The sequence below is a fragment of the Garra rufa genome, chromosome 2 (genome assembly GCF_049309525.1).
Source record: "Garra rufa chromosome 2, GarRuf1.0, whole genome shotgun sequence".
In the NCBI taxonomy this organism is placed as follows: domain Eukaryota; kingdom Metazoa; phylum Chordata; class Actinopteri; order Cypriniformes; family Cyprinidae; genus Garra; species Garra rufa.
The window spans coordinates 18073223-18100474 of NC_133362.1; the positions used below are offsets into that span (position 1 = coordinate 18073223).

A 27252-nucleotide genomic window follows, 5' to 3' on the forward strand; every position below is an offset into this window, starting at 1 on the left:
TAAATATAATAGGAAAACATCCAACAGGGTTGTGCGACTGGTGTGGAGTCAGAGAAACAGTAGAACATGTTCTCATTTATTGCAATAAATATACTGAGGATAGAAGGAAAATAATTGAAGAACTTCAGAAAAATGGTGTGCAGGAGTTAACATTAAAAGAACTCTTAAATCCAGTAGGAAGTGATAATCTATTAGTAATATTTCTAAAAAGGACTCAGTTAATTCATAGAATATAAAGATTATTATTATTATTATTGGGGTTATTATTAAGACCGGTAGAAGAGTATTATTATTATTATTATTATTATTATTATTATTATCCCTTGTCCCTAGTCTGGAAAGGACCTGGGCTGTAGATGAAGGAGCTGAACACGCAGCAGCATCGAAAGGCCGGGTCCTGAATAGTCTGGGATGAGGGTAAGTATAAGTATATAAGTCTCTGATCCATTGACCACTGTAGATGGCGGTAATGCTCTATCTAAGAAGCGAGCCGCCAATAAAAACGAGAAAGAAGAAGAAGAAGAAGGCGTAATGCCAGTGCGAGAAAGTGCCACGACTCCACACAGACATCGACTGACTCCTCAAGCTGGGGATAAGATTTTTTTTTTGTTTTTTTTTTTTGGCTGGCGTGGTGAGGCAGTTGGATTCAAGATAATCACTTCTGTTTAAACTCTTCCTGAAGTGATTCATCCAACGGCAATCTGCCGCGAGAAAAGGTGAGATTTAAAGCTTTTGTTATGGCGTTATTCATTAAAAGCTTAAAAGCTTTTCAGTAGCAATTAGCAGTAAACTTTGATCTCTCCCATTTATTTGCCCTCCCTCTTAACTAGCTCGTAAGCCGAGTGGGTTAAAGACATCTTATTGTAGTTAAGAAGCGAATAGCATGACAATAATAAGTGGTTTCACAATTTGGTTTGGGTGATGCTCTGTTGTAGGCAGACAGTTCATACCAGCTTTTCCTTTGTGAGCTAGCAAAGAAAACTGTGCATTAAATAAAACATTTCGCTTCTCGTAACAGGTTTAATGTCTGTGAGAATGATCCGAAATTTGTTTAAACACATTATTTTGATAGTTCATACACGCTCCAAGTGCATCTGTAGAGTTAGGAAACTCTTAGCCTTGATTTCTTATCTTATGTTCACTGAACAGCTGGATAGGTGTCTAATGAGAGTATGGAATCTGGAACAAATACAGATTTATCTAATATGAATCAGCCTTTTAATTCGGTTTTATAGCAAATTAGTTTCATTGTAGTCTCCCCCTTAATTTCCTGTGGGCTCTTTAAATGGCTCCCTGTGAAGTCAATACAAATAAACCAAATAACAACTATTAATGAAAACTATTTCTTATAGCAGCTTTAAATATCTAAGATAGAAGTCATAAATGTAGCCTGCTTCCTGTATAATCTCTTTAATTGGCACCCAATCAAGTCATTATGTATGTGACCTTGGACCACAAATAAAGATATAAAGATATATATTTTTTAAATTTAGATTTATGTATTATATGAAGGATGAATAAATAAGCTTTGCATTGAAAGCTTTGCATTGAAATATTATGACAATATTTGGCCAAGATACAACTATTTGAAAATCTGGAATATGAGGGTGCAAAAAAATGTTTTTATTTATTTATTTATTTTTTAATTTTAAAAAATCCAAATTTGGAGAAAATCACCTTTAAAGTTGTCCAAATTAAGTTCTTAGCAACTCATTACTAATCAAAATTAATTTTTAATATATTTATGGTAGGAAATTTACAAAATATCTTCATGGAACATGATCTTTACTTAATATCCTTATGATTTTTGGCATAAATGAAGAATCAATTTTTTGACCGATATAATGTATTTTTGACTATTGCTACAAATATACTCATGCTATTTAAGACTGGTTTTGTGCTCCAGGGTCACATATGTATTACGACACAAGAAAGCATAGTTAAGGGCTATGGAAAATAAAGCAGTTTATGCGCAAATCTGTTTACCCATAACCTTAGCATTCCAATGTACAAGTTACAAATGGCCAGTAAATCTCTGTATTGTTCTCCTAAAGGTGTCTAGATTGTTCTTGTTTCTGATATACGGCGAGTTCACAGCTTTTTTGCAGTCCATTTGTGCTTTGGTGCACATTTGAAGTTTGAAATTGGTATGGCATGAATCCCATGGAAGCAGCAGAGTATAGAAATTTGCAGATGGTGAAATGGAAAATTCTGTTGCATAACTGCTCTTCTACCAAAAGGAGTGTTTGAATATTGTATGGAAAAAGCTTTTCTTCAGGTCAACATTCAAAAGCCAACTTAGTATAATGTCCTTGGTATAAAATTGTAACTAGTACTGTGATAAGTGTGTGTTGATATAGACAATCTGAAGGTAAGAGAGGGCCTCATGTTAGTGGAAACTTTAGATGCCACTCTTGTGGTTAAAAAGCCTTTATATTAATGGAATATATTGATATAAAAATGCACCTAACCTCACTTCTTTTTTCTTCTTAATCAGAAAGGAAACTAGCAGTCATGGACATCTACGATCCTCAGACCCTTGGAATTGTGGTGTTTGGTAGCTTCATGGTGTTCTCAGCTATCGGGATTGCGCTGGTCTCAACATTTTCCATGAAGGAGACCTCTTATGAAGAAGCTTTAGCCAAGCAGCGGAAGGAGCAGGGGAAGACCCTATCCAGCCAACGATCAGACAAGAAGAAAAAGGACAAGGCAGCTGAGAAGAAAAATCGTGCTAAGAAAAAGGAAGACAAGCCCAACGGGAAGCTCCTGGAGTCAGAGGCTACCTCTGAGGTTACAGATGTGCCAGCTGAGCACAGTACTCCAACTCCTCTAGCCTCGGAGCAAGTTGCTGTACCAGCACTTAAACAAGAGTCTCCCCAACCCACCCCTTCTCAGAAGCCTGCTTCACCTGTCCCAGCTCAGAATTCAACTTCATCTGTCCTGGCCCAGAAGTCAGCTCCACCTGCCCCGGCCCAGAAATCTGCTTCGTCTACCCAAAAGTCTACTTCAGCTTCTCCTTCCCAGAAATCCTCTCCAGCACCTTCTACCCAGAATTCTTCACCTGCCCCAGCCCAAAAGTCCGCTCCGGCTGCCCCTGCACAGAAATCCACTTCACCTGCCCCCGTTCAGAAGTCTGCTTCGAATGCCCAGAAGGCTGCTCCACCTGCACCAGCCCAAAAAGCCACTCAACCTACCCCTGCCCAGAAATTGGCTTCACCAGCCCCTGACCAGAAAGCTGCTCCACCTGTCAAAAATGCCCAGAAATCAGCTTCACCTGCCCCAGACCAGAAAGCTGCTCCACCTGTCAAAAATGCCCAGAAATCAGCTTCACCTGCCCCAGACCAGAAAGCTGCTCCACTTGTCAAAAATGCCCAGAAATCAGCTTCACCTGCCCCAGACCAGAAAGCTGCTCCACCTGTCAAAAATGCCCAGAAATCAGCTTCACCTGCCCCAGACCAGAAAGCTGCTCCACCTGTCAAAAATGCCCAGAAATCAGCTTCACCTGCCCCAGAACAGAAAGCCGCTCCACCTGTCAAAAATGCCCAGAAATCAGCTTCACCTGCTCCAGACCAGAAGGCTGCTCCACCTGCCAAAAATGCCCAGAAATCAGCTTCATCTGCCCCAGACCAGAAGGCGGCTCCACCTGCCAAAAAAGCCCAGAAATCAAATTCACCTGCCCCAGACCAGCAATCCGCTGCACCTGTTAAAAATGCCCAGAAACCAGCTTCACCTGCCCCAGACCAGAAATCTGCTCTACCACCCTCTGGACAAAAATCTGCCCAAACTCAAAAGCCTGCTCCAACTGCCCAAATGCAGAAATCCTCTCAACCTGCCCCATCCCAAAAAGCTTCTCCAGCTGCCCCAACACAGAAATCTTCTCAGCCTGCCCCATCCCAAAATTCTGCTTCAAATGCCCCAGCCCAGAAAGCCTCTCCACCCGAACGAAAACCCAGTCCACCTGCCCCAGCTCCTTCCCAAAAGGGTGCTCCTGTATCCCATCCTACTCCTGAAGATGCTCCACCTGCCCCATCTCCTAAAAATAAGAGGAAGAAGAAAGCCAAAGCAGAGTCTGCTTCTGCTGAGGTTCAGGCCAAATCTGTGGCTCCATTGGAGATGGTGACCAAAAAGGTTCCTGTCATGGCAGTGCCTCCAGTGGGTACTCCAAAAGCTACCGCAACAACTGCTGTGCCAGCCAAAGCAGAAGAGGCCAAACAAGATGCTCCAGCCAAGAAGAAAGGAGGATCCAAGAAGAAGGCAGAGCCAGGTATGCTGTTATCTCCACAAAATCAGCTTTTAAAAGGCTATTAAAGGGTTCATTCACACAAATGTTTAAATTCTATTATTAATTACTCGCTCTTATGTCGTTCTAAACCTGTAAGACCTTTGTTCATCTTCCAAACACAAATTAAGACATTTTTGATGAAGTCTGAGAGCTTTCTGACCCTCTATAGACAGCAAGGGTCCTACCATACTCGATTATGGTAGGTGGTAACTCGGGGGAGAAGAATTGTTGAATAAAGTTGTTGCGGGTTTTTTTGTACACAAAAAGTATTCTCGTAGCTTCATAAAATTACGGTTGAACCAGTGATGTCACATTAGGGCTGCAGCGATTAATCGAACGATGTTGTGAGGCGCGTTTAGTCAATGAAGCCGGTACTTTGATTAGTAGTAAATCCCCATCACGTGCGTTCAGCTGGAGCGGCAGTTAATACACACAGCCTTAAATCACTGACAAGCCACGCCAAATCGCGCTGAAAATCGAATTCGATTTTGAGCGCGATTTGGCGTGGCTTGTCAGTGATTTACGCTGGGGTGTTTGAATTGCCGCTCCAGCTGAACGCACGTGATGGGGATTTACTACTAATCAAAGTACCGGCTTCATTGACTAAACGCGCCTCACAACATCGTTCGATTAATCGTGCAGCCCTATGTCACATGGACAATTTTATCGATGTTCTTGGTACCTTTGTGGACCTTGAACATGGTTGGACCCTCGCTGTCTAAGTAGGGTCAGAAAGCTCTTGGATTTCATCAAAAAAAATCTTAATTTGTGTTCTGAGGATGAATAAATGTCTTAAGGGTTTGGAGCGACATAAGGGTGAGACAGAATTTTCATTTTTGGGTTAACTGTCCCTTTAAGTGGTCAAATTAGGTGAGTTGTACAGCCCTGAAGGAAGTGGAGGAAACTGCCCTCTCCTGTTCCTTTATTTAATTTTTTTGACATTTCACACAATTGGCATAAAAGTTGTTATTATTATTATTATTATTATTATTATTATTATTACCAGCTTTCAGTTATAGTCAGTAGGATGAAATCAAACCTTAGGTGTAATAGTTTTTCTGTTAATTTATTTTCTGTTCCTAAATTTTAAATGATAATTTGCCATTTTTTATCATTAATGTCATTATTATATTTTTATAAAGATTAATATTTAAAATATTTATTTATATCCTTTGTAATTATGCTTATTAACAATAGTACATATTTAATTATAAGCACAAAACAAGTTTTAAGTAGCACAGATATATTTGTAGCAGTAGCCAAAAATACATTGTATGGGTCAAAATTATCATTTTTTTTCTTTTATGCCAAAAATCAATATGATATTAAGTAAAGATCATGTTCCTTGAAGATATTTATTAAATTTTCTACTGTAAATATATCAAAACACAATTTTTGATTCGTAATACATCAATGGAAAGCTTATTTATTCAGCTTATTAATTGTGAATTAGATTTTTAAAATTTATTTTACATTTTTAGGAGAATGAAGAGTTTTTCTGAAGTGTAACAGATGCTAATTTTAGACCTGTACATTGAAAAAAGTCCAAATGAATATATTGGACCCAGGTATGTCTTAAAGAAAGTGTGGCCTCAGTGTGCAATAACAGGATCCTTTTGATTGGTTTGTCAGACCCTTAAATACACAGAGATAAAACTGTTTTGGCTAGACCACACAGATGACATGTAATAAACCTCCAAGCAGAGCCTGGAAAACCTGAATATATAGTGTATGTGAAGTGGCTGACTCGTGAGTTTATATACGTGTCACTTCCTGATGTCATTCATCTGTAGTTCAGAGTACCGTCTGGATTGTTTCTTCTGACAAATAGCGCTGATGTGCTCTATTTCCTTTGTGGGCGGGGTGTTGGATTAGCACTACTCCTTATTTGCTGATGTTGGCTCTGATTGGTTGCACAGAGCTCAGAGTGGGTTTCAGTCTGAAGTGCTACTCACAGGGGAATGGAAGCAGTGAGCTGCATTCTTCTGCTTTAGTGCTGGTTTTCATGCACGTGTGTGCTAGTTCACAGGCTCTTAAGGACATGTGATAGTGTGAGTTTCATTTAATAGAGGTTTCATATTCTGCCTTGTCCTTGATTCTTATGCTGATATGCATAGCTTTGACTCCACATTATTCATTTCACACTGTCAACTAGAGAGTCAAAATGAACTAGTCACACAAAATAAAGCTAAACCACTAAAAATCTAGATAAATTGCTCAGCCTAACTCTTTAGTTAATCTATTATTAGAATAGTTAACCATTCAGTTTTATCATTAAGTGAAACTAATACCATTTGTTATCTAAATAAAATAAAAAAACTGCTTTAGTTAGCTTACATTTTAAGTTGTAAAATTACTGAAGCTAGAAATGCAATACATTTATCAAAACTATATAGAGAAAACGAATCAAATTGACAGACACAACTAAATTACTAGAACTTTAAAGGGATAGTTCACCCAAAAATGAAAAATCTGTCATTAATTAATCACCCTCATGTCATTCCAAACCAAGACCTTACAGAAAAGGACACAAGGAAAAAAACACATGATCATTATGAGACATGATTTCATTATCATTTAATGTATTAGATTTTTTATTAATGTTTTAATCAGTTTTTATTCACATTTTAGGTATAATTTAAATTTTACTTAAAGGGATAGTTCATCCAAAAATGAAAAATCTGTCATTAATTAATCATCCTCATGTCATTCCAAACCTGTAAGAACTTACAGGAAAATATATTAGATTTTTTTTATTAATGTTTTAATCAGTTTTTATTCACATTTTAGGTTTAATTAAAATTTTACTTAAAGGGATAGTTCATCCAAAAATGAAATATCTGCCAATAATCACCCGTATAATGGCCTTTCATCTTCAGAACACAAATTAAGATATTTTTGATGAAAGCCGAGAGCTTTCTGACCCTGCATAGACAGCAAGGGTCCTACCACATTCAAGGCCCAGAAAGGTAGTAAGGACATCAATAAAATAGTCCATTAGAGAATACTTTACGACAATATATATGGTAATATAATATTAGAGTACTTTTTGTGTGTTAAAAATTACTAAAAACTATAATATGTTAAATGATAATGAAATAACTCTGATCATGTCTCATTACTACTATAGTCTATTTTTTCTTCTTGTGGTCAGACATTACTTTCTTTTGAACTCCTTTCACGCATGCCCACAGAGTCAGTCCTAATACATTTTCCACTCACTTGTGATGAGGTATTGCTCTGCTTTGGCCATGGGAAAAACCAGAGAGTTTGTGGCAGCGCACAGGTGTGTTTCCGTGCGCCCAGAATTCCAATCCTCTTCACGAAGCACAGCCCTCTTGGCCCTGTTCAAACAATACTTTTGCCTCAGCTGCTCCATTAGCGGAGCACACAAAGGCCTTTAGAGACTGGACAATAGGAGTTTATCGCCAGTCCTGGGTGCCATCTCACCCTGGTGCCACACTGCACTCATGCCATGCTGGCACTGTCTAAATAACACAGAGAGTCAATAAAGAACATGATAGTACATGCGCATACCACTGTACAAGCATTCAGTTAAGTGTATTGTACACCTTTCTCTGGAAGCTACAGTTGTTTTGGTCTGCCTGTTTTATTTTATGACTGTGCTGTTGTGAACATGTTTGATTGGATCCTGGAGATGGTGTGGGTGGGTGTTCAGGGAATGTTTAGGAGTGTAATAAAATGATTTGGAGAATTTGATCATAAACGCAATCAGTTTAGTTTAGTTTAGTTTAGTGGACACCCTGCTGCGACCAGAGACTGTTTTGCCGCAAAGCATTTCTTAGCTTTCTGATTTAGCGTCTTTCAAATACAGAATGACACACTGGCACTTTAAAAGAATGTAACTGTTTTCTCAGTGGATAACAGTTAATTCTGTGAGTTCGTATTTGTGACCCTGGACCACAAAACTGGTTTTTAGAGGGTCATTTTTTTAAATTGAGTTTTATTTAATCTGAAAGCTGAATACATAAGCTTTCCATTTATGTATGATTAGGATAGGACAATATTTGGACCGAAATACAACTATTTGAAAATCAGGAATCTGCAAAAAAAAAAAAATCTAAATATGGCGAAAATCGCCTTTAAAATTGTTCAAATGAAGTTCTTAGCAATTCATATTACTAATCAAAAATTAAGTTTGGGGATATTTATGGTGGGAAATCTACAAAATATCTTAATGGAACATGATCTTTGCTTAATATCCCAATGATTTTTGGCATAAAAGAATGTATTTCTGAAATAAAATGTATTTTTGGCTATTGCTACAAATATACTCATGCTACTTAACAATAATCTTAATAAATCATCTGTTTTTTGTTTCTTTCTCTGTAGCGGTGGCTGCAGACCCCGCAGACAGTCCACTGTACCTGCCCTACAAGGCCCTGCTTTCCACGGTGAGGAGTATGGTGTTCACGGAAGGAGAGGCCCAACAGCTCATTGAGATTCTGTCTGATAAGGCTGGCATTATTCAGGACACGTGGCACAAGGTAAGGCCAATTTTTATAAAGTCATTATTTAATATCTTGCTTTATATTTTTAAATGATTGGTCTTACACCCATCACTTTTATTTAAACTTAACCAGGAAGTTTGTCTAAACAGTTTCATGCATGTTTATAGGCCACACAGAAGGGTGATCCAGTAGTTGTGCTGAAGAAACAGCTGGAAGAAAAAGACAAGCAGCTGGCAACCGAGCAGGAAGACTCAGCAGCTGCTAAAAGCAGATTGAGGGATTTGACTAAAGTGAGTCATGCAAGTCTAAAAATTAATCACATACAAATTAGGAAAAGTTTGATATGTGTATGCATACGCATTAAGCCTTAAAATTGGCCACTCTTGTGATTTAAATATTTAGCTGATGGTGATAGTGGCAAGGTTTAAACCTAGAGTCGTGGCCAAAAGTTTTGAGAATTACATAAATATTGGAAATTGGAAAAGTTGCTGCTTAAGTTTTTATAATAGCAATTTGCATATACTCCAGAATGTTATGAAGAGTGATCAGATGAATTGCATAGTCCTTCTTTGCCATGAAAATTAACTTAATCCCGAAAGTTCCCCGAAAAAAACTTTCCATTGCATTTCATTGCTGTCATTAAAGGACCTGCTGAGATCATTTCAGTAATCGTCTAGTTAACTCAGGTGAGAATGTTGACGAGCACGAGGCTGGAGATCATTGTGTCAGGCTGATTGGGTTAGAATGGCAGACTTGACATGTTAAAAGGAGGGTGATGCTTGAAATCATTGATCTTCCATTGTTAACCATGGTGACCTGCAAAGAAACGCGTGCAGCCATCATTGCGTTGCATAAAAATGGCTTCACAGGCAAGGATATTGTGGCTACTAAGATTGCACCTAAATCAACAATTTATAGGATCATCAAGAACTTCAAGGAAAGAGGTTCAATTCTTGTTAAGAAGGCTTCAGGGCGTCCAAGAAAGTCCAGCAAGCCCCAGGATAGTCTCCTAAAGAGGATTCAGCTGCGGGATCGGAGTGCCACCAGTGCAGAGCTTGCTCAGGAATGGCAGCAGGCAGGTGTGAGCGCATCTGCACGCACAGTGAGGCCAAGACTTTTGGAAGATGGCCTGGTGTCAAGAAGGGCAGCAAAGAAGCCACTTCTCTCCAAAAAAAAAAACATCAGGGACAGATTGATCTTCTTCAAAAAGTATGGCGAATGGACTGCTGAGGACTGGGGCAAAGTCATATTCTCCGATGAAGCCTCTTTCCGATTGTTTGGGGCATCTGGAAAAAGGCTTGTCCTGAGAAGAAAAGGTGAGCGCTACCATTAGTCCTGTGTCATGCCAACAGTAAAGCATCCTGAGACCATTCATGTGTGGGGTTGCTTCTCATCCAAGGGAGTGGACTCACTCACAATTTAGCCCAAAAACACAGCCATGAATAAAGAATGGTACCAAAACACCCTCCAACAGCAACTTCTTCCAACAATCCACCAACAGTTTGGGGAAGAACAATGCATTTTCCAGCACGATGGAGCACCGTGCCATAAGGCAAAAGTGATAACTAAGTGGCTCGGGGACCAAAACGTTGAAATTTTGGGTCCATGGCCTGGAAACTCCCCAGATCTTAATCCCATTGAGAACTTGTGGTCAATCCTCAAGAGGCGGGTGGACAAACAAAAACCCACTAATTCTGACGAACTCCAAGAAGTGATTATGAAAGAATGGGTTGCTATCAGTCAGGATTTGGCCCAGAAGTTGATTGAGAGCATGCTCAGTCGAATTGCAGAGGTCCTGAAAAAGAAGGGCCAACACTGCAAATACTGACTCTTTGCATAAATATCATGTAATTGTCGATAAAAGTCTTTGAACGTATGAAGTGCTTGTAATTATATTTCAGTACATCACACAAACAACTGAAACAAAGATCTAAAAGCAGTTTAGCAGCAGACTTTGTGAAAACTAAGATTTGTGTCATTCTCAAATTGAATATACAATGGTGGCCAAAATGATTAGAACGCCAGCTAAAAAATGTTTTAAGTCAGTTATTTCTATCTTTTGCTGTAGTGTGTCAGTATGGAGTATCAGTTTACATTTCCAAACATTTATTTTGTCTGGCAACAGCCAGTGCTCCACACAGAGTGATCTGATCATCATCCAGTCTGTTTGCAATGACATGAAGAACCAGAACAAACTGAGACAGATTAAATTCAGAAGACTTGTGGCAACGTCTCCGAGATGCTTCAAGAAACCTACTTGCAAAGCTACCTGAAACACTATGAAAGCTTTAAACGCAAAGGTCACATCAAATGTTGATTTAATTTAGTTAATAGAATTTAATTAATGAAGAAAATCTATTTATGACATTATTTTTGACAGCATCCTCATTTTAAAGCATTATGCAAGTGCCTAAAACTTTTAATAGTACTGTAGCTTTGGAGGTAGGTCTCTTACAGCATCTTTGAGACGTTGCCACAGTTCTTCTGGATTTAGTCTGTCTCAGTTTGTTGTGTTTCTTCATGTCATTCCAGACAGACTGGATGATGATGATGAGATCAGATCTCTGTGTGGAGCGCTGGCTGTTGTCAGACTCCTTGTGCAAACAAAAATCTCACTGGATCATTACAATTAATGGCAAAATTAATGTTTGGAAATGTAAACTACTTCCTATTGACACACTACAGCAAAAGATAGAAGTAACTGACTTAAAACCATTTTATAGCTGGTGAAAATACTAGTGTTCTAATCATTTTAGCCACCACTGCAAGTAATCGTTTCTTTGAAGCAAGCAAACCAAATATCAGACTGACCCCAAACTTTTGAATGGTATAAAAATTTTATACCAGCTCTATGCAACCCTTCAATTAGAAGCCATAAGTATTGTGATGTTCTTTTTTCACGCCAGATCATAACCTGTGTATGATTGTTTGTGTAGGAGCTCTCTGTGGAAAAGTCAAAGGTGGCGTCTGTAGAGACCAGGCTGAGCTCTCAGCTGAGTAAGCGAGAGCAGGACATTATCGCCCTGCAAGCACGCATGCAGGCCAGTTATCAAGACCACCTTGCGGAGACTCAGCAGCTTAATGCCAAAGTAAGAACTCAGCACAGATTCTCTGCTGTACACCTGCATAGTAGCAATGTGATTACAAAGACATCTAGCAAAATTCGTATTTATTATGACAGAAAAAAATGTGAAAAAACATGATTAATCTCAAATTATAACGTGTGATCCTAATGAAAAAATATGCATTTATTTGTTATGTATTGTAACATGGTGCTTTTCTCATTAACGTTAGGTATAATGTCAAAGTACATAAATGCATTTACCTTTACAGGATTGGATGCTTTTAATTAATCACATTAGTGAGCTTTGGCAGCCCTAATATTTACGTTATGTGCCTAAGCCCTTTCTGCTCCTCCTTAGATCCTGGCTCTCCAGGACCAGCTGGAGAAAGGCCCTAATGCTCAGTTGGCCCGTCTGCAGCAGGAGAACTCTATCCTTAGGGATGCGCTCAACCAGGCCACCAGTCAGACGGAGAGCAAGTATGAACCTACAGCTCCTGCCAAACCCTTTATAATGTATTTCTTACCTAATTTGTCTGTTTCACAATAGTGGCAAACATTGTTTCATATCAGAGACAACACCTGGATGTTCAAATTTTTTGACTGATAAGATTGGAACACACTAACTTGCGTGACATACATTACCAGTCAAAAGCTTTTGAACATGTGTTTCAAAAAGTCTTTTGCTCACTAAGCCTGCATTTATTTGATCCAAAGTACAGCAACAACAATACAAATTTGACCATTTTTTTTTCTACTTAAAATTTTCTATATAAATATACTTTAAATGGTAATTTATTCCTGTGAATTCAAAGCTGAATTTTTAGCATCATTACTCCAGTCACATGATCCTTCAGAAATCATTCTAATATTCTGATTTGCTGATCAAATTTTTTTTATTATTATTATGTTGAAAACAGCTGAGTAGAATTTTTTTTTTTCAGGTTTCTTTGGTAACCAGAAAGTCCAAAAGAACAGCATTTATCTAGAATAGAAATATTCTCAGATATTATAAATGTCTTTAGCATTACTTTTGATCAATCTAAAGCATTCTTGCTAAATTAATTAAATATTCATTTCTATAATTTCTTTTCCAAAAAATACTGACTCAGAGCTTTTGTATGATATAGTGTATAATGTTACAAAGGCTTTTTATTTCAGATAAATGCTGATCTTTGGATCTTTCTAATCATTAAAGAATCCTGAAGAAATGTACCCAACTGTCTTAAATATTGATGATAATAATAATAACAATATATTTTTCTTAAACAGCAAATCAGCATATTAGAATGATTTCTGAAGGATCATGTGACACTGAAGACTGGAGTAATGATGCTGAAAATCTAGATTTGATCATAAAAATAAATTTCATTTTAAAATATATTCAGATAGAAAACAGTTATTTAAGAGTAAAAATATTTCACAATATTACTGATTTTGCTGTATTTTGAATAAAATAAATACAGGCTGTGTAAGCAGAAGAGAATTCTTAAAAAAAAACATAAATGTTACTTTTCATAAGCATTTGACTGGTAATATGTATACAATTAAAAAAAATATTATTTATTTATTATTAAATTATTATATGTTTATTATTATCATATTTTATATATTTATTATTATTTATTATTCACACTTTCTTTTTTTTTTAACCAACTTTTCACACCCCTTTAAACATAACATCCACTTTTATGATCTAATCAATACCAGATGGATTTTCACTTAGAGGTGTCAGATCACCATAGCAAAATGTATTGCAAATGATGTTTCATGTTGACTTTAATTCTACTATCCTTTAGACAAAATGCTGAATTGGCCAAACTGCGTCAGGACTGCATTCGACTGAATAAGGAACTGGTGGAGAAAAATGAAGCCTTTCAGGCTGACGAACAGCTCAGGAAAAATCTGGAATCTAAAGCTGCCACGGCTGAAAAACAACTGACCCAGCTGCAGGTCAGATACCCACCCTTCCGCAATCATTCTTTACACCACAGACACCAATCATTCCTGTTGTTTAGTTTGCTGAGTTATAGTTCACTTACGAAAGAGTTCAAAATGCCACTCTAATTCTTATAAAACATCTCCCAGCATGAGCACCAGCCTCATTAGAGCTTTCTGCTACCTCTCGCTGGGCTGTTTAGCCTTGCACATCCGTAGGTAGGCAAGCTTAGTTTCTTGCAATCTGTGTGTGTGTGTGTATTTAAGAAGCTTGATTAGGCTTGCTGGTAAAGCTGAGACTTTGACCCCCCAGTGCTGGTGCTTCTACTAATGAGATTGTTCACATGCTGGCAGAACATTTGATTGCCAGTTTGATCGCTCAGCAGTGCTCTGTGTGTTGGAACATGGCCTGCGCTACAGGGAAGCGCTGCTTCGTGCGATCTGGAATGTGAGCCTGCCTGAGCAGTACAGTTTCAGACAGAAGTATCTGATTATTCATACTGGAATCACAGATAAAATAGCTTTAGCGTCTCTTCGCTTCACAAACCATATACCACTGAACAAAAAGCAGCCTTGTGTTTAAGTATGCCCTGAGCACATTTTAAGCATCTAGACGGTGTACTAGTTTAGGAGAGACATGGGTAATGTCTGGATAGTGTGAGTCAGTGATCTAAATGGAATTTTTTGTGTAAAGTAACCTTTTGAGAAACTTAATTTTTTTAAAGGTTTTTAAGGTAATTGAACACAGAAAGAATCAATGTTCCTATTTTACGTTAAGTTCCTGGTTAGAAATTAGTCTAAATAACCATTGGGACATACAGTGGTGGCCAAAATGATTGGAACATTAGTGTTTTCACCAGCTAAAAAATGGTTTTAAATCCATTATTTCTATATTTTGCTGTAGTGTGTCAGTAGGAATATTAGTTTACATTTCCAAATATTCATTTTGCCATTAATTGTAATAATCCAGTGAGATTTTTGTTTGCACAAGGAGTCTGACAACAGCCAGTGCTCCACACAGATATCTGATCTCATCATCATCATCCAGTCTGTCTGGAATGACATGAAGAAACAGAACAAACTGAGACAGACTAAATCCAGAAGAACTGTGGCAACTACCTCCAAAGCTAGCTGAAAAACTATGTCCAAGTGCACCTATGGCAAAAGCTGCTTTAAACACCAAATGTTTAGTTAATTGTTAAAGAACATCAGTTGTTCAAAATGAATGTTTGGAAATGTAAATTGGTATTTCCTACTAACACAAAACAGCAAAACACATCTTTATTATAAGTCAGTTATTTCTATCTTTACAGCAAAAGATAGAAATAACTGACTAGTGTTCTAATAATTTTGGCCACCACTGTAAAATTAATTTAATTTACATTGTCTCCCTCCAAAAAAGTAACTGTTTGAAGGTCTGTTATGATATCAGAATATAAAATTGTGGTTACTGTTTTTAGGTTTAAACATTTTTAGGTGCTTTATATCCAGAGTCACTTAGATTTGCATTCAACATTTCATCAGTTCTTGCTTTCTAGGCAAACCCATGACCTTGGTGTTGCTAGAACTGTACTCTACTGTTTAAAAAATATCACCTATTTTGCTTCTAAAGACTCTTTTAGTCGCATTGGATGACCAAATCTGAACTGTGTTTTCTGTTTTCATGCTCCCTGCAGGCGAACTGGGTGAGCAGTGAAAAGGCTCTTCAGAAGCATCTGGAGGAAGTGAGTGAGGAGCTCAGGGAGACCCAGAGCAGCAGAAAGAGCCTTCAGACACAGCTTGAACAAGCTCAGAAAGACGCCACTGCTCTAGCAGGTCAGCACCCACTTGGTTCTTAAAGTGTTAGTTCACCCCAAATTAAAATTGTGTCATTAATTACTCACCCTCATGTTGATCCAAACCTGTAAGACCTTTGTTTATCTTTGGAACACAAATTAAGATTTTTTTTTGAAGAAACCAAGAACTCTCTAACCCTCCATAGACAGCAAGGGTGAGTAATAATTGACAGAATTTTCATTTTTGGGTGAACTAACTCTTTAAGCTGTAGAACCACAAGATGGATTCCACAAGATTTAGTCTGCTTTAAAAACATTTTTTATAACTGAAAAAGCTGGTTAGATCTGAGCTACAAATCCTAGTATGCTTGCTGTATCCCCAATGTGTTGTTTAACAAAACGTTTAACATCAGGTTTCTTGTACTATATGTAGCTTTGGACAAAAGCATCAGTGAAAATATGAAATAGTAATTCCTAACTGCACTATTTCAGAGGCTCAAGCTCGTGTGGCCAGTATGGAGGCAGAAATGAAAGAGCAGACCGGACAGTTGGAGAGTCTGCAGAGCCAGCTGAAACTGCTGGAGGCAGGCCAGAACAAAGAACAAAACCACAATTCAGAGGTGACATTCTACTTTCTATGTATTTTCTATGACATTATATGTGACCCTGGACCACGAAACCAGTCGTAAATAGCACAGGTTTATTTGTAGCAATAGCATTAGGATATTAAGTATAGATCATGTTCCATGAAGACATTTTGTAAATGTCCTACCATATATATATATATATAAATATATAAATTATATAAATTTTATTTAGTAATATACTTTGCTAAGAACTTCATTTGGACAACTATTTTTTCAATATTTAGATTTTTTTTTGCACCCTTAGATTCCAGATTTTCAAATGGTTGTATCTCAGCCAAATATTATCCTATCCTATCCTAACAAATGGAAAGCTTATTTATTCAGTTTTCAGATTATGTATAAATCTCAATTTAAAAAAATTGACCCTTATGACTGGTTTTGTGGTCCGGGGTAACATATGTTTTGTTTGTAGCCTTATATTAATGTCTCACTTTATTTTACAGTGTCCTGCAGTGTACATTTTGCGTACCAAGTAATATTCCTTAATGTACTTACTATAGGGTTAAGATCAGGGTTTGTTAAACATTATGTAAATTATGAAATACACTATCAGTCAAAAGTTTTAAGATTTTTAATGTTTTTTTGTTAAAGAAGTCTTTTCTGGTCAACAAGCCATTCATTCCATTCAAAAGTTTACATCCCCTGGCTCTTAATGCAGAAGTTTTCCTTGTGAAGCGTCAGTGAGCGTTTGAACCTTCTGTAATAGCTGCATATGAGTCCCTTAGTTGTCCTCAGTGTATAAAGATGGATCTCAAAATCTCAACAAGCCTGCATTTATTTGGTCCAAAGTACAGCAAAAACAACAGTACAATTCTGAAATATTTTTATTATTTAAAATAACTGTTTTCTTTTTCAATCTATTGATTTCAAAATCATACAGTCATTGTTGGAAAGGGTTCAAATACACAAAAACGCTGAAAAACCAAATAATTTGTGGGACCTGAAGAGAAGATCAGCATTTATCTGAAATAAAAAAGCTTTTGTAACATTATACGCCATGCCATTCTTAAAAAAAAAAAAAAAAAATATATATATATATAAATATATATTATTATTATTATTATTATTATTATTATTATTATTATTATTATATATATTTTTTTATAGAAAGTAATACTTTTATTTAGCAAGGGTGCTTTAAATTAAAGACATTTATAATATTACAAAATATTTCTATTTCAGATAAATGCTGTTCTTTTGAACTTTCTATTCATCAAAGAAACCTGAAAAAGTTCTACTCAGCTGTTTTCAACATAATAATAATAATAATAATAAATGTTTTTGGAGCAGTAAATCAGAATATTAGATGATCATATGACTGGAGCAATGATGCTAAAATTTAGCTTTGAAAACACAGGAATGAATTACATTTTAAAATATATTCAAATAGAAACAGTCACTTAAAAGAGTACAAATATTTCAAAATTGTACTGTTTTTGCTGTACTTGAGATCAAATAAATGCAAGCTTGGTGATCAGAAGAAACTTCTTTAATAATTAGTGGTAATATTTGGTTGTGAGAATTTCATAAGCATTTGCATGTTTAATATTTACAGGCTGTGATGGCTGAACTGGAGCAAGCAAAGAGCAGGTAAGATATAAGGCCATGTTTGCTTGAGAGACAAAAATTGTGAAAGATAATAAGACTTGTTTTCAGATTCCAGTGACAAATATTCTTGTTTTTTTTGCATGACAGTCAAACTATTTTAGTACAATTCAGCTAAAACAAATGCATTAATACATTTTCATCAGCTTTAAATCTAATGTTTGTCACACATGAATTCACATTGTTATTGTCTAGCCTGAAGGAGAAAGAAGAGGAACTGATCCAACTCAAAAACACAGTTGCTAATCAGGTAAAGCTGAACATACTGCATTTTAGACATTGTCTTTGACTTTAAATGTGTAAATCATGATTTGTTGTGCTACCTTATTTGAACAAATCACATTTCCTCCTCAGGTGGAAAACACAACAAAGGTGCAGCAATTGCAGCAGGGGTATGTTAAGGATGTTTTCTGATTCTTCATTAATACATTTCAGTAGTTCATTTGAATGATTTAAATCTCTTTATTTCATCTTTTCCTTTGAATTGTAGCATTAAAGAAAAGGATGACCAAATAGCAACTCTTCAGGGAGAGCTCCAACAGGTTAAAGAAAAAAGTTCAGACCTCACCAGAGTAAGTTTATTATATAAAACCTTCACACTTAAATCAATTATTTAATGTAGACTTAACCATTAATACCATTTTTTCATTTCTAGCTTGAAAACACAGAAATGCTGGAACAGCTTCAAAACAGGTATGCATCATTTGTGATCCAAACATTTATGTTTTTCACTTTCTCTTATTAAGATTTAATGCCATATGTTCTCCTGTAGTTTAAAAGAAAAGGAGTCTCGGGTGTCTCTATTTGAAGACGAAATGAAGCAGTGTAAAGAACAGTATGACACTAAAGTAAGGGACTTAACTGTTATTCTTATATTAGTTAATTTGACTTTTAAAGCTAAAGTGTATCATTTGTTAGTTTAAAACAGTCCACCGATTTCTAATAACGCACTCTTCATTTACAGCTGGCAGACAGCACAGCCAAACTGGAGTCACTACATAAAAGGTACATATTCAGTCCTGCTGAAGGCCACTGCATATTTAAGTTCCTGTCAGCCACCCACATTAACACCATTCTGTAATAAGTGTCTGCCTCCACAAAAACCGAGTGGTTTTTATTGATGTTTTTCAGTGTCACTGAAAAAGAGAGCCTAGTGACATCACTACAACAGGAAATGCAGCAGCTCAAGGAACTAAATCAGTCACAAGGCAAGAATTACGTAAGTAGCTGAGACAATTGTGGACGTGCTTGTCATTATCCTACATGTACATGGTGATTCATAAAAACATGCGTAGGCACACATCTTATCTCATCATGTCAGCTGGCTAAATAATTTTGCTGTACAAAGCAGATTGTTGTAGTGTTCTTCCGTTTCTATTTCAGGACTTTTAAAGAACCATATATGTGACCCTGGACCACAAAACCAGTCATAAGGTTAAATTTTAAAAAACTGAGATGTATACATCACATGAAAGCTCAATAAATAAGCTTTCTATTGATGTGTGGTTTGTTAGGATAGGACAATATTTGGCCGAGATACAACTATTTGAAAATCTGGAATCAGAGGGTGCAAAAAAAATGAAAAAACTGAGAAAATCACCTTTAAAGTTGTCCAAATTAGGTTCTAAACAATGCGTATTACAAATCAAAAATTACATTTTGATATATTTATAGTAGGAATTTTACAAAAAAAAACTTCATGGAACATGATCTTCACTTAATTTCCTAATGATTTTTGGCATAAAAGAAAAATCAATCATTTTGACCCATGCAATGTATTTTTGGCTATTGCTACAAATATACCCCAGCGACTTAAGACTGGTTTTGTGGTCCAGGGTCACATATAGGCTTTTCTGTGTGTGTAAAATGCGGTACTACTGGTATTAAAAATGGTGACACAGATAAAAGAAGTCTTAAGGGTCATCATTTTACTCAAGAATTCTTAAATCATTTGTTTCATGTTATTCCTCTACAGTTGAAGTCAAAAGTTTACATACACCTTGCAGAATTTGCTAAATGATAGTTTACCAAAATAAGAGGGATCATATATTAAAATGACCCTGTTCAAAAGTTTACGTACACTTGTCCACTTGATTCTTAATACTGTGTTGTTACCTGAATGATCAACAGCTATGTGTTTTGTTTTGTTTTTTTGTTTTTTTTTAGTGATAGTTGTTTGAGTCCCTTGTTTGTCTTGAACAGTTAAACTGCCTGCTGTTCTTCAGAAAAATCCTTCAGGCTCCACAAATTATTAGGTTTTTCAACGTTTTTGTGTATTTGAACCCTTTCCAACAATGACTATAGACCCAGGGGGTGAAAACTTTTGAATTGAATGAAGATGTGCACATTTTGCTTATTTTGCCCAAATATCATATTTTCTCATTAAGTACTGCCCTTCAGACGCTACAGAAGACACTTACATGTTTCCCAGAAGACAAAATATGTTAAATTTACCCTGATCTTCAAATTCAAAATGTTTTCACCCCCCTGCTCTTAATGCAGCAGGTTTCCTTCTGAAGCATCAGTAAGCGTTTGAATGTGAGTCCCTCAGTTGTCCTCATTCTGGGAAGATGACATTTGTGGGACCTGAATGATTTTTCTGAAGAACAGCAGGCACAGTTTAACTGTTCAGGACAAACCAGGGACTCATGAACAACTATCACTAAACAAAACAAAAAAAAAAAGCTGTGGATCAGGTCATTACTAAATAAAAAATACCATGCATTTTGGATGATCCCTCTTATTTTGATAAAATAATTAACATTTTGCAGATTCTGCAAGGTGTATGTAAACTTTTAACCTCAACTGTATTTATTCCAGTGTCTCAGCTTTTAACTAAGACATTTCAGTGCTTAGATTTTAATTTTGGTTGGTTTTAGAGGTATTAATGTAAATATTGCATTTAGTTGTCACTGAGCATATAATGTTTTACAGGAAAGATTGGAGGACATGCTGAAATCTGTCCAAGCTGAGACCAAAGAAGTTCTTCATTCTATTTTCCCACACATCAACATAGAGACAGCACAGGTGTCTAGGATTTCAGTTTTCTCATGGTTTCATTTCTCAGTTTTGTTTTTAGATCCACTTGTATTATTGGCTTGTTTTGGAAAAGCAAATACATGTAACATCAGTCCCTTTATACATACAGTAATATTCAAAAGTTTGTTCACCAAGGCTGCATTTATTTGCTCAAAATTACAGTAAAAACAGTAATAATGTGAAATGGTTTATCATTTCTATGTTAATATTTTTAAAATTATGTATTCCTGTGATGACAGCTGAATTTTCAGTATGCATTACTCCAGTCTTCAGTGTCACATGATCCTTCAGAAATCGTTCTAATATGATGATTTTGGTGCTCAGTAAATGTTTTATTATCAACAATGTTATATTTTATACAGTTTTATACTGTACTTGATACACATCCTTGAATGTTAGCTAATCCTGAGTCTCTCATTCTCTTTATTCAGACCAACTGGCTGCAGGACTTTGCTGTGAAAGCACAAGAGGTGCTAAATCAAAAGCAACAGAGCCAAGAATCCCAGCAGAGCACAGAGATGGTGGTAAGTGTGCTGCGGTTTGTGGCCTTGCGCTATTATAAACTTAAAGTAGGTTTTTGTTGCCCCCTAGTGGGGATGTAAGGCATATTTGTAGTTACTACAATGCTGTTTTTTATTATTAGGAGGTAATGGGGAAACTACAGGCAGCCCAGGAGAGTCAGTGCACACTACAGTCTGAGTGTGAACAGTACAGGAGTGTACTAGCTGAAACGGTGAGATTATACACCAATAATCTGTTTCAGTAAAACCTTATTGGGAATGTGGTCTGGAGTGTGAGCTTGATTTGATTCCTGATGTTTTTTAGGAAGGAATGCTGAAAACACTTCAGAAGAGTGTAGAAGAGGAGGAGAGGGTGTGGAAGACCCAGATAATGGAGTCAGAGGAGAAACTGAGGATGGTAGGTTTATTCATTGTATTAACACACACACAGTTACATACAGTTGAGGTCAAAAGTTTGCATACACCTTGCAGAAACTGCAAAAATGTTAATTATTTAACCAAAATAAGAGGGATCATACTAAATGCATGTTGTTATTTTTTAATTTAGTACTTACCTGAATAAAATATTTCACATAAGACATTTGCATACAGTCCACGAGAGAAAATAATAGTTGAATTTATAAAAGTGAACCCGATCAAAAGTTTACATACGCTTAATTCTTAATGTGTTGTTACCTAAATGATCCTTTAGGTCCTACAAATTCTTTGTTTTTTTGCAGCTGTTTTGTGTATTTGAACCCTTTCCAACAATGACTGTATGATTAATCCACCTTTTCACGCTGAGGACAACTGAGGGACTCATATGCAACTATTACAGAAGGTTCAAATGCTCACCAATGCTTTAGAAGGAAAAATTATGCATTAAGAGCCAGGGGTGGAAACTTTTGAACAGAATGAAGATGTGTACATTTTTCTTATTTTGCCTAAATGTCATGGTTTTTTCAGTTAGTATTGCCCTTGAAAAGCTACAGAAGATACTTAAATGTTTCCCAGAAGACAAAATAAGTTAAATTTAACTTTAAATTTAAATTTACTTATCTTCAAATTCAAGAAAAAAGTTTTAACCCCCAGCTCTTAATGCATTGTGTTTCCATCTGAAGCATCAGTGAACATTTGAACCTCCTGTAATAGTTGCATATGAGTCCCTCGGTTGTCCTCAGTGTGAAAAGATGGATCAAAATCATATGGTCATTGTTGGAAAGGCTTTGCATACACAAAAATGCTGAAAAACCAAAGAATTTGTGGGACCTGAAGGATTTTTCTGAGGAACAGCAGGCAGTTTAACTGTTTAGGACAACTTAGGGACTCATGAACAACTATCACTAAACAAAAAAAAATAAAAAAAATAAACACAGTTGTGGATCATTCAAGTAACAGCACACTATTAAGAATTAAGTATATGTAAACTTTTAAACATGGTCATTTTTATAAATTCAACTATTTCTCTTGTGGGCTATATGTAAATGTATTTTGTGTAAAATATCTTATTCAGGTCAGTACTAAATAAAAAAAACAACATACATTTTGTATGACCCCTCCTATTTTGGTTAAATGATTAACATTTTGCAGATTCTGCAAGGTGTATGTAAACTTTTGGAGACACAGTGTATGTATAATAATAAAGAAGAAGAGTTTATTCATTTTATTTTTGATCGTAGTAAATATGTTTTTGGTTATCCAAGTGTTATGGAAAATGTTCACAATATTTTGTTAGATGGGTTATTCCACCTCCAAGTGACAGCGAGTGTGAAAGTTTCAATGTGTCATTTTACGTAGGCACTCAAAAAGGCGCAGGAATTAGAAGAGACAACTGAGAGCTTGCGAGCGGAGAACCAGAATACCCAACAGGTACAGATTTCACCTGTGGAAATGAGATTTTGATGAGTATTACAGAGTGCAAAAATGTGTCAGGCTCTATAAATAAACCATAACCTGAAAATATCCAGCGACTGTTTAAAATATATGACAAGTTCCTATACAAATTCAATCTTTATCCTTTATCTATCCAGCTGGAGGAGAAAGTGATATTGCTCGAGGCCCAGTTGGAGAAACAGCTCCAGTCGGTGTCTGCTGACAGTCAATCTGAAGAGATAACACACGTAAGCGCAAAGGGCTTATTCACTAGAACACAATATGTGATACAAAAGCAAAATTTAATCATTCATTAAATGCATTTTATTTAATTAATTTATTTTTTATAATGGTTTTGCCTTTGTAAAGAGTTGATAGACAAGCATTGTTTAATTTTAACATCAAACATGGTTGTGAAAAGATGATTGTGGCACTTAACAGTTCATTTTGTTTGTTTTCAGTTGAAGCATGTTTTAGCAGAATCAGAAAGACAGCTGAGTGCGGCTCAGAAGGAGATGCAGACACAGAGGGAGGAGCTTTCACAGGTTGGCTTCCCTTTATGTCCAAAGCATTTGGCACAAGTTTACACCTATTTTTTATTGTTTTGCTTACCCACAATGGTGTGAAAAACAGGAGATTTTACCAAGGAAAATAAACAAAGTTGGTTTTATTGAGTGACAGCTTTTATTTCCAGGTCAGGCAGCAACTGAGTGACGTGACAAAGCGAGCTCAGGGAGTGGCAGAGAACGGGCAGCCTGAGGCGGAGGAGTGTCAGGTTAGGGTGCGACACAGAAAGGCACCCTGCACCTCACATGGCAGTATTGGATAGATTTTTCAGTACTAACTATATCAATGCCTATAGAATACGTCTTCCAAAAATGGTTGACTGGAATACTTTGCTGATAAACTTATGAGACACAAAGTCAAGTGCTTTTCACTCTACACATTAGGATGATTTTACCCTATACATTTATGTGCCATATGCTTTTCTCCCTATCCAGTGCTGCCAATGAGGGGATGTTTTACTTTCAGCATTTTGTTTCAGCAGCTTCTGTTAACCCAGGCGCCTGTTTTCATCTCTGAATATCTCCACTCTTGGGTTCTTTCTGTCACTCACCATTTTTAACCACTAACATTTGTCTTTTTTTATTTGAAACTCGTACTTCTTTGAAGATCCTACTATTTGTTTAGGATTTTATGCTTGTTTTCACTCATTTTCTGAATGCATTGTGCACTAATGCAGCTCTTTTGTTGGCTGGCATGGAAAGGTTTTGCAGTAGTTAATGGATTAGCTACAACTTATCTCTACTTATGTGGTATTGTTGGTTTGGTCAGGTCCAGGCTCAGCTGGAGCAGACGTTGGAAAAACTGCAGGGTGAACAGGCTCTAAACCAGCAGCTCTCTGCAGAAGTGGAGCAGGTACAGTGGTGCCCAAGACCTTGTATTTGGACTGGATTTATAAAAACATGTTATTCATTAAACTCACTATTTCGTCCTTTATAGGCTCAGGAGGCCCTCAAAAAACAGCTTCAGAGCCATCTAGAACAGATGAAGTCAGCTGAAGATGCTGGAGCCATGGAGGATGTTGTTCAGCTGAAGGTACTCCTGCCATTTTTTAAATGTTCTAGGCCTTTTGGGACTGGATAGTAAAGAACAGGCAGAAAAGGCTGCTAAGAAAGCACTTAAAGGTTATATCAGCGATTTCTAGCCTAAAACATAAAGTGTCAATTTCAGCTTACCTTTCTTCACGATCCGCTCGCTGCCTGCCCCATAAATTGTCTGTGAAAAAACCGCGTCTCTCTGGTCAGCCTAGGGTCCGAGATATGCCAAAAAAACAATCGGCACTACCAACCTTTCCACACAAAAACAAACAGTGTTCCAACCAATCAGCGTCAGGAGTTTGGTGTTGTGGACTTTCGCTCCGCCTCCCTCACGTCCCAGCACCAGTAGGAAAGTCCACAACACCAAACCCCTGACGCTGATTGGTTGGAACACTGTTTGGTTATCTGTGGTGTGTTGATAGTGCCGATTGTTTTTTTGGCATATCTCGGACCCTAGGCTGACCAGAGAGACGCGGTTTTTTCACAGACAATTTATGGGGCAGGCAGCGAGCGGATCGTGAAGAAAGGTAAGCTGAAATCGACACTTTATGTTTTAGGCTAGAAATCGCTGATACAACCTTTAAGCTGGGAAGATTACTTGGTACTAGATTTACAGTTGAGATCAAACGTTTACACACGCCTTGCAAAATCTGCAAAATGTTAATTAGTTTACCAAAATAAGAGGGATCTTACAAAATGCATGTGATTTTTTTTATTTAGTAGTGACCTTTTGTTTGTCCTGAACAGTTAAACTGCCTGCTGTTCTTCAGAAAAATCATTCAGGTCCCACAAATTCTTTGGTTTTTCAGCATTTTTGTGTATTTGGACCCTTTCCAACAATGACTTTAATTTTGAGATCCATTTTTTTCACACTGAGAACAACTGAGGAACTCATATGCAACTATTACAGAAGGTTCAAACACTCACTGATGCTTCGGAAGGAAACATAATGCATTAAGAGCTGGGGGTGAAAACTTTTGAAATTTGTAAGTCAGGATAAATGTAACTTGTTATAAACATGTAAGTACCTTTTGTAGCTTCTGAAGGGCAGTACTAAATGAAATAAATATGATATTTAGGTAAAATAAGAAAAATGTGCACATCTTCATTCTGTTCAAAAGTTTACACCCCTGGCTCTCAGTATCAGTGAGCATTTGAACCTTCTGTAATAGTTGCATTGTGAAAACATGGATCTAATAATCATACAGTTATTGTTGGAAAGGGTTCAAATACCCAAAAATGCTGAAAAAACAAATAAAATTTTTTTTAGGAACAGCAGGCAGTTTAACTGTTTAGGGTAAACAATGGACTCATGAACAACTATCACTAAACAAAAAAACAGCTGTGGATCATTCAGGTAACAACACAGTATTAATAATCAAGTGTATGTAAACTTTTGAACGGGGACGTTTTTATAAATTCAACTATTATTTCGCTTGTGGACTATATGTAAATGTCTTTTATATGAAATATCTTAATCAGGTCAGTACTAAATAAAAAACTTAACATGCATTTTGTATGTTCCCATTTATTTTGGTAAAATAATTACAATTTTGCAGATTCTGCAAGGTGTATGAAAACTTTTGACCTCAACTGTATTTTTATAAAAGTCTTGTTAAATTGTGTACAATTTACTTAATTATTATTATTATTATAATTATTATTATTATTAAGACTAATTTGCATTATCTAAAATGTTTCTTTAATGCTTATGACTTGTTTTAGGAGTGTTTAGAGAAGGAGCGAAAGATGACCAAAGATTTGGGCCAGGCAGCCACCAAACTCCAACAGCTGCTAAGAAACAGTCAGGAACAACTTGCCAAAGAGAAAGAGAAAGTCAGGACCATGCAGGATCAACTGCAAGACAAGGTAAAAACATCATACATATTGTTAATTTCATAGGATAAATAGCTGTATGCTTATGTTAATGTTGTTTACGTTCTTTGTTTTCCAGGAGGGTGCTGGAGAGCTGAAGCAAGGCACTTCTGTTTGAGGTGTAATACAAAAAAAAAAAAAAAAGCCAAAAATTGCCTTAAGATGACCAAAATGAAGCATTCCAAAATGTATTTTCTTCCCTTTTTTTTTTGTCGTACTATAGTCTTGGGAGAAATAGTTTAAAGACTTTTGGAGAAATCTAACTCATGCAAACTTTTTATTTTGGAGATGTTCACATTACATTCCATCTGAATCCTTCTGGCTATGTCAGAGAATATTCCTCAACTGCCTTATATACATATATTCTTAGTGTTCCCGCACCTCTCCTCCTGATGTCAGTGTTAAAAGGGAAACCGCATGTACGTTATGCGTACATCAACTAGTGCAATTAATTTCTTGTAAGTGAATGAGTATGCACAATTGTATTGGTACATGTGTACAGCATTTGGAATACCCTCTCTGTAGCTGGCTTCAACACCATTGTATTAAGTTCAAAAATAAATAATAAATGGCAACATAGCTTTA

The 27252-nt window shown here is 36.5% G+C and overlaps 1 protein-coding gene across 2 annotated transcripts; it reads left to right on the plus strand.

Moving 5' to 3' along the window:
• The first annotated feature begins 555 nt into the window (after positions 1-555).
• Positions 556-27252, plus strand: rrbp1a (ribosome binding protein 1a). 2 transcript variants are annotated; one of them, XM_073833802.1, is made up of 29 exons: positions 556-716; positions 2498-4264; positions 8636-8790; positions 8922-9044; positions 11691-11843; positions 12177-12295; positions 13615-13768; positions 15430-15568; positions 16021-16148; positions 17731-17765; positions 17976-18030; positions 18135-18172; positions 18271-18352; positions 18436-18473; positions 18553-18628; positions 18745-18785; positions 18912-18999; positions 20715-20807; positions 21251-21343; positions 21463-21552; positions 21645-21737; positions 23117-23188; positions 23350-23439; positions 23653-23736; positions 23886-23966; positions 24527-24610; positions 24695-24790; positions 26518-26661; positions 26747-27252. In XM_073833802.1, the coding sequence occupies exons 2-29, from the start codon at positions 2515-2517 to the stop codon at positions 26783-26785; spliced, it is 4233 nt and encodes a 1410-aa protein (XP_073689903.1). In that variant the 5' UTR covers positions 556-716; positions 2498-2514; the 3' UTR covers positions 26786-27252. The 2 variants fall into 2 exon arrangements, with proteins under 2 accessions (XP_073689903.1, XP_073689904.1); XM_073833803.1 differs by lacking the exon at positions 23886-23966.

Excerpts from the sequence above, each read along its gene's own strand:
- rrbp1a (XM_073833802.1), top strand. The coding sequence starts at position 2,515 with ATGGACATCTACGATCCTCAGACCCTTGGAATTGTGGTGTTTGGTAGC. Across the intron at positions 17,766-17,975 it reads CTGGAGCAAGCAAAGAGCAG|CCTGAAGGAGAAAGAAGAGG; the intron begins GTAAGATATAAG and ends GTTATTGTCTAG. Across the intron at positions 18,353-18,435 it reads AAAGTTCAGACCTCACCAGA|CTTGAAAACACAGAAATGCT; the intron begins GTAAGTTTATTA and ends TTTCATTTCTAG.